At 42.7% G+C, this 6779-nt stretch overlaps 1 protein-coding gene across 2 annotated transcripts; it reads left to right on the top strand.

The window, feature by feature from the left end:
• The first annotated feature begins 974 nt into the window (after positions 1-974).
• On the top strand, positions 975-6313 carry LOC140120653 (transcription cofactor HES-6-like). Of its 2 annotated transcripts, none has more exons than XM_072139614.1 (4): positions 975-1143; positions 4074-4169; positions 5098-5173; positions 5626-6313. In XM_072139614.1, exons 1-4 carry the CDS (start codon positions 1087-1089, stop codon positions 5940-5942), a joined length of 546 nt encoding a protein of 181 aa, XP_071995715.1. In that variant the 5' UTR covers positions 975-1086; the 3' UTR covers positions 5943-6313. The 2 variants fall into 2 exon arrangements, with proteins under 2 accessions (XP_071995715.1, XP_071995714.1); XM_072139613.1 differs by having other exon boundaries at positions 5095-5173.
• Positions 6314-6779: the final 466 nt, after the last annotated feature.

Below are 6779 nucleotides of genomic sequence, written 5' to 3'. Positions count from 1 at the left end.
TGTTTCTCACTCCTTCAGCCGTCCTAATGGCGCCACCCACAGTGTCTTCTTCTCTTTCAGTCCGTCTCACTGACAGACACAGGGAAAGGGGGTAGGGGGGAGAACAGGATTAGTCACAACTCTGCTACAGCTCCTCCTATTCTTTAGAGCTCAGACAAGGGGGCCTAACTACAGTGGCCGCAGCCATAGCAGCTGCTATGGGGCCCACAGTGTCAGGGGGCCCTGTCATCCAACCTTACACACTAAAGAGTCAAGGAGGTGCACCATTATATATATACTATGTTGCACATTATACAGCATAAAATGTATATAACATAAATTCGATGTATATATACTGTATGGTGTGTATTTATACTGTAAGTTTGTATATGGCACGGTTTGTGTGTGTATATGCTCTATATGTGTGCACATGATTGTATTAATGTGTAATTCTAATTTGCATGTGTTAGTATACTAATATGTATATTTTTGTAAGTGTATGCTATGGGGCCCAGCCTCTCCTAGTTGTCCCCTGCTTAGACATGTAACCAAAGAACCACAAAGAGTTTTCAAATGGCACCAAAGTAAGTAGCAGGAATGCGAAATCACTTGATGAACATTTAGGGATTATTATTAAGGCAGAAAAGGAAAATGGGAAACTTATGTAAAAGTATGGCCGACCCCTTTAAGTACTGGGTTCAGAATCTAATACTGTCCCATATGGTTCTATACAGTCACACAATCTATTCTTCACTTTGTCCATATGCTGTGAATTTGGCCATAACCTTTCATGCCTTGGCTTCTCATGTTGTTTATCCACAAGTTGCATTCTTCTGATGAGGTTACATTGTGGCATGGAGGCTTTAGGGGGCCGGTGTTATCTTCACAATAGGCCCTGATCTGGACATCTGGTCTTAGGATTCCTGAATAGAGAGGAGAGAGAGTGAGCTATTCACATGCTAATAGAGGCCTGTATATAACGCTAGAGCGGGAAACTGCTGGAGAGACATAGAAAAAGGCAGAGAGTGGGAGGTTAGGGAGGCACAAACACAGAGATACAGTACAAGCCAATCTCAGGCAGAGTTCACACTAGGAAGCTGGACAGCAATGTCTGCAGCAGCCAAGGATCCCCTGAAAGTATCCAATTCCAAACAGGAAAGAAAGGTAAGACCTAATGACACCTGCAGGACACTAAGTTTTCCATTTAGTGTGTATGGGAAATTCTGCTATCACATGCAGGGCATGGCACAGTTCACATACACATAGGGGGTACACATGCAGCTGGGCTCTTTGAAACATTGCAGCCCGGCTGTGCCTAATTACCAATTGGCAAGGTTCACACGCAGTGAAGAGCAGCTTGTTGAGTCTGTATTTCAGAATACACAGCAGGCAGGGTATGAAAGCCTTACATGAGAACGCTGCATGGCTCACATACAGAATAATAATGGAAAATACAGAAATCAGCTGGAGCAGTCGCTGGTATAACTTGGCACCGAGAGGTTAGATATGACAATCCTTGCCAACCTATTACTTCTCAATTCCAGAACTGCTGCAGTTGTATATAGTAACACATAGAATAATAAATAATAATAATAATAATTCTTTATTTATATAGCGCACACAGATTACGCAGCGCTGCACAGAGCTTCCCAAATCAGTCCCTGTCCCCAATAGGGCTCACAATCTAATCAACCTACCAGTGTGTTTTGGAGTGTGGGAGGAAATGGTTAGAACACTTAAAGGGGTTGTCAAGTCTTTAGCAAATAAATGTTACGGTTTATATAAATGGAATACAATACAATTTTCCAATATACTTTCGGTATCAGTTTTCTAGATCTCTGTTTGATGTTGTTCAGATTTCTATCCATTGCACGATGAAGCTTCCTGCAGGAATTAATGCAGAACGTATATTGGGAAAATTGTATAATTGCTTCATATATTGTGTGTGTTTAACTATATAAATGCATCATACAAACAATATACAAACAATATCATATTGTTTATAGAAACAGTATAACATATCATATATATATTTATTAGAGGTGTATGTTATCACCCTAAGGCCGGCGCCACACAGGGCGCTTTGTCTGCGCTTGCAAACGCAGACAAAGTCGCGCCCACCGGGGCGGGCCTCGGCCCGATCGCATCGACGTTTCTATGGAAACGCCTGCGATCGGGAACGAGCCGCCGGTGTTTTGCGTTAATTTAACGCGAAACACCGGCGGCTCGTTCCCGATCGCAGGCGTTTCCATAGAAACGCCGATGCGATCGGGCCGAGGCCCGCCCCGGTGGGCGCGACTTTGTCTGCGTTTGCGTTTGCAAGCGCAGACAAAGCGCCCTGTGTGGCGCCGGCCTAAGTGTAGGCGTAGCATCCAGGTGCTTTCTGCCATGGTAAGAATATGTAGTAAACACAAGGGGGCACATTTACTTACCCGGTCCATTCGCGTTCCAACGGCGGCTTCTCCGATGAGCGTTCGGGTCTTCTTGCGATTCATGAAGGTCCTGCGCCCGATGTCCACCAGGTGTCGCTGCTGCGCCGAGGTCCGCCGAGTTGCGTCGGAGTTCACTGATCTCTTCCTGGTGCATGTAAGTATGGCGCGTGCGACCAATTTTTTTTTTAAATGTGGCAGTTTTTCCAAATCCGTACGGTTTTCATTCGGCCACGCCCCACGATTTCCATCGCGTGCATGCCAGCGCCGATGAGCCACAATCCGATCGCGCGCGCCAAAATCCCGGGGCAATTCAGGGAAAATCGGCGCAAATCGGAAATATTCGGGTAACACGTTGGGAAAACGCAAATCGGGCCCTTAGTAAATGACCCCCAAGCACTTAGACTGTGTTCATACCACACCATGACAGGTATGGCAGACACATTCTGCATCCATTATCTATACAGGGATACATAAGGTTGCTCTCTAGTTTCTAAGTATATAGGTGATTACTGTAAATTGCATTATTTTGCCTCTCAAAAGTTCCCTAAACCCCTAAACGAGTGGGAATTATGGAAAGTGAACAGGTCAGTGACCGCCAATATGGTTGACGTTACAGATCCTACAAGTATTATCCTATAGTATATACATATACAGCAGATGGCCATCATATTGCAATACAGGTTTTATGACCCCTTGTTCTTAAAATTCTAGAATGTCATACTCCTTGCAGAAAGAGAAAGTCACCTATTGGGATCTTCTAGTGACACCAAAATCTAATGAAACGCCCATGAGGAGCAGATTATTGAGCCAATCACTTACCGCTAGGTCTATTTCTTTACAGATGATTCACAAAAACACATTAGAGGTGTCAATAAACTACTAGCCCCCACAGGTAGAGTGTGAAATGTCCTTTCTAGCATTCCCTCTTTTATGTGGATCTCTGGTTAAGCTAGAAAATAAAAGTCAGTTCCAAAGTCATGTGAAAATAAGCAGAGATGAGTCAAGATTTGAGGCTGCAGGGGGAGTGGTTTATCTTTATAGTACCTGCATGCTAGGCACATCTTTTGTTCTGTGATCTACAAAACAGCAGATTCGAGCAGTTAAAGACATAGTTGAAAATACAAGCTGCACATAAAAATACAATTCCTCTTATTCATCTGCCTGTATCTCTGGTTCTGTAGAACCACGACCCTGATGTCATCTGAAAGATGAGATTCTTTTTTTTTACATGATACCATCATATTTCTAGCTACTAAAGAACTGAAGATAGTGGTGTCTTATCCCCCCCTCCCCCCCCGCTTGCCCCTTGCAGCCTCTGAACTTGACTCATCTCAGGCAAAAAGTGACTTTTTTTTAAAATAAATAATTAACTATTGGCTATTTAATTGTAATATTGTAATATTGACTATTACATTTCACATAAAAGAGGGAATTCTAGAACATTTTTAACCCTACATTGTGAACATGCCTCTCCCAGTAGCACTGGGAAGATCCCACCTATGTTTTTGGTGTCTCTGGTTCTGTATTTCAAAAAAACACATGCCTGATGTTAATTGAATGATGAGATTCTTAGCATAAAAGGAGATGTTTTACCAAAAAAGAGGGAATTCTGGGATATGAAGCTTATAAAAGCATTAACTAATACATTTTTTCACTTATTAGCTCAGAAAGCCGCTCATTGAACGAAAAAGAAGGGAACGAATAAACTCCTGCCTGGAGCAACTAAAAGAAACTGTGATCAAGGCATTTCACCTCGATGTAAGTAACATTTTTAACCCATGGTATGTAGATTAAAGGAAATCTATGATCAATAAGGAAAAACCCAGGGGCACTTACACATAGATCCAGGCACTGTGACTGTGGTGATCTTTGTAATATTTGTTATCCTTGGCCTCCTTCCCTCTAAAATCAGCTTTAAAAATCATACTAAACTAGAAGTGCTCTGGTGGGTGTGACCATAGTGCCTCTTTGCTCCGGCTTCAGTGGCTATTACAGTGTTGTTCTCCTCTACACTGCTCCCTCAGCACTTCCCACATCTGCCTTCTGTAATTTCACAACAGAAGGGAGTTTCAGCACACAGGGAGAAGGGAAGTCATGATCCTGCACAGAGTAACAGCCTGTGAAGCTAAAGCAAGCAGTGGCTCCGGTAAAGCCCTTCTGACTCATTGGCATAATTTTAAAAGTTGGTTTTACAAGGAAGGAAGCCATGGATAACAATTATAAGAAGATTACCACAGTCACAGTAAAATTGCCCATGGCCTGATTTTGATGGTAGGTTTTCTTTAATGAGAGTTTCCCCATTGCACAAATAATGAAATGGAAATATAAGCCCCCTGCCGCCCTCCTCCACGCCCCCAAGTACAGACCTCTTGCTAAGCTGCAGCAGAGACATTTGTGTGAATGATATGTGCAGGAGGCTGACTGATTTCAATGTCATCCTGCAGAGCGGCTCACTACAGTTAGTGAGTTAGGACCTTTGGTTTGGGGGGGCTGAATGTGCCTGAATATCCCTTTAAGGGCAATTGTACCAAATACTAATGAAATGCATATTAAATATACATAAGTTTGGTAATCCTACTTGACTTAAAATGGAAAGGTGAGATGTGAGATGAAAAGAAACATCTTCTTATATAGTGTATGTAAACGTCTGTTTTCAACTGTATATAATATTTTCTCTCTTTAGCAGTCTAAGCTGGAGAAAGCAGACATCCTGGAGATGACAGTGAGACATCTGGAAAATATTCAAAGAAGCAAAACCACGGGTAAGGGACACATTCAATGTTAGGGGAGATTTATAAGAAGTGTCTGAGGTAAAACTGTTCTAGTTGTCCAAAGCAACCAATCAGAGCGCAGCTTTAATTTTATAACAGCTGTGGGAAAATGAAAGCCGAGCTCTGATTGGTTGCCATGGCCAACTAGAACAGTTCTGCTCTCAGACACCTCTGATTAATCTCCCCCAATTATTCACTCTTTTGTTTTCTGTTCCACCCAAGTCATAAATAAAAGCAGATTCTATAAGACAAATTCCTAAAGTTCGTTTTTGGAGGCCATTTATTCCATAAGTTGATGTTATAAGGAGTGATGCAAAACTCCAACAGTTGGATCTCCCATTTGAGAGTGATAGGAAAGGAAAACCAAACATTCAAACTAACCCGCCATTGTTGGTAGATGTTATGGTTGTACTTACCTTTGGGGCCTTTTTTCTTTATCTTAGGTGAAACCTCACAGACTGTGGATGGCCAACAGAGATTCAGCACGGGATACATCCAGTGTATGCATGAGCTCCATAATTTGCTTCTTAACTGCGACTGGGTGGACCAGGTCCTTGGTGCGCGGCTTCTCAATCATCTGTTAAAGTCGCTTCCCAAGGCCATGGATGCAAAGTCTGAGATGCCCTTTGTGATGGAAGAAGGTATCGGAAGGATTCCTTCACCCACTCTGAAATGTGAGGCTGACACAAAACCAGATGTTAATGTCCTACAGAAACATTGTCCTGTGATGGGCTCACTGCAGATGTGGAGACCCTGGTGACCATGTTGGCCACCTTAGTCAGAGGGGCCCTGTAGTGCAGACTGGGTGACGCCATAGGCAGACTCACTGTTCCTTCTCTCCTTAGCATATTTATCCACCCTTACTGTGTATCTCACTTGTACCCCGCAGTTACATTGGATATAGGAGCAGAGAGTGAACCTGCTGTTGGCTGTAGCTTGTCTTCCATACAATATATGTATATGTATCTTATAGATATGCTTTAACACGTTGGGGTGCATATCCCAGTAGGTGTACTAAAGACCAGGTGCTTCTGCTGGAGCCCTATGTTTGTAGCCTGCATTGTAGAAGGCTTCTCCCTCCCCCCCCCTATTTATTACAGAACATGTAACATTTCTATTCACACAATAATTGACAGCTTCCTTTTACTGAATAAATTATAATATATTCATTACATTGTGTACTGTTTTTTTCTTAAACTGATTATGGTCAGTTTATTCTTGGGGTCTTCAATGGGCATCTTGGATTCCAACACTGATATTTTTGTTTCGATGACATGAGAGGAGGTTTGTTGGGAGATGCAAGAAAGGAGTAGTGCAAGAAAAGAGGACCTGCAGTCATCACATGCTTCAGGTCGTCCAATTACAAACATCCTGTCCTGATTCTGGCAAAAGACCTTGAGTCACATGCTTCAGGTCGGCCAATTACAAACATGCTGTCCCAATTCATATGAATGCCCTCAGCTGATGTCACAACCAGGAAGTGCCGCCTCCTTCAGGAATAGCTGAATATGATTTATAAGAAGGGATGACAGATATACCAGGCTATATATATCAGGATAGGAAGAAGCAAGCTGCATGATACAGGTATTCTTGGAAT

This window comes from Engystomops pustulosus, chromosome 3, assembly GCF_040894005.1.
Source record: "Engystomops pustulosus chromosome 3, aEngPut4.maternal, whole genome shotgun sequence".
NCBI classification, from domain to species: Eukaryota; Metazoa; Chordata; class Amphibia; order Anura; family Leptodactylidae; genus Engystomops; species Engystomops pustulosus.
Note: the sequence above shows the minus strand (reverse complement) of the source record. Positions and strands in the feature narration are given on the sequence as shown.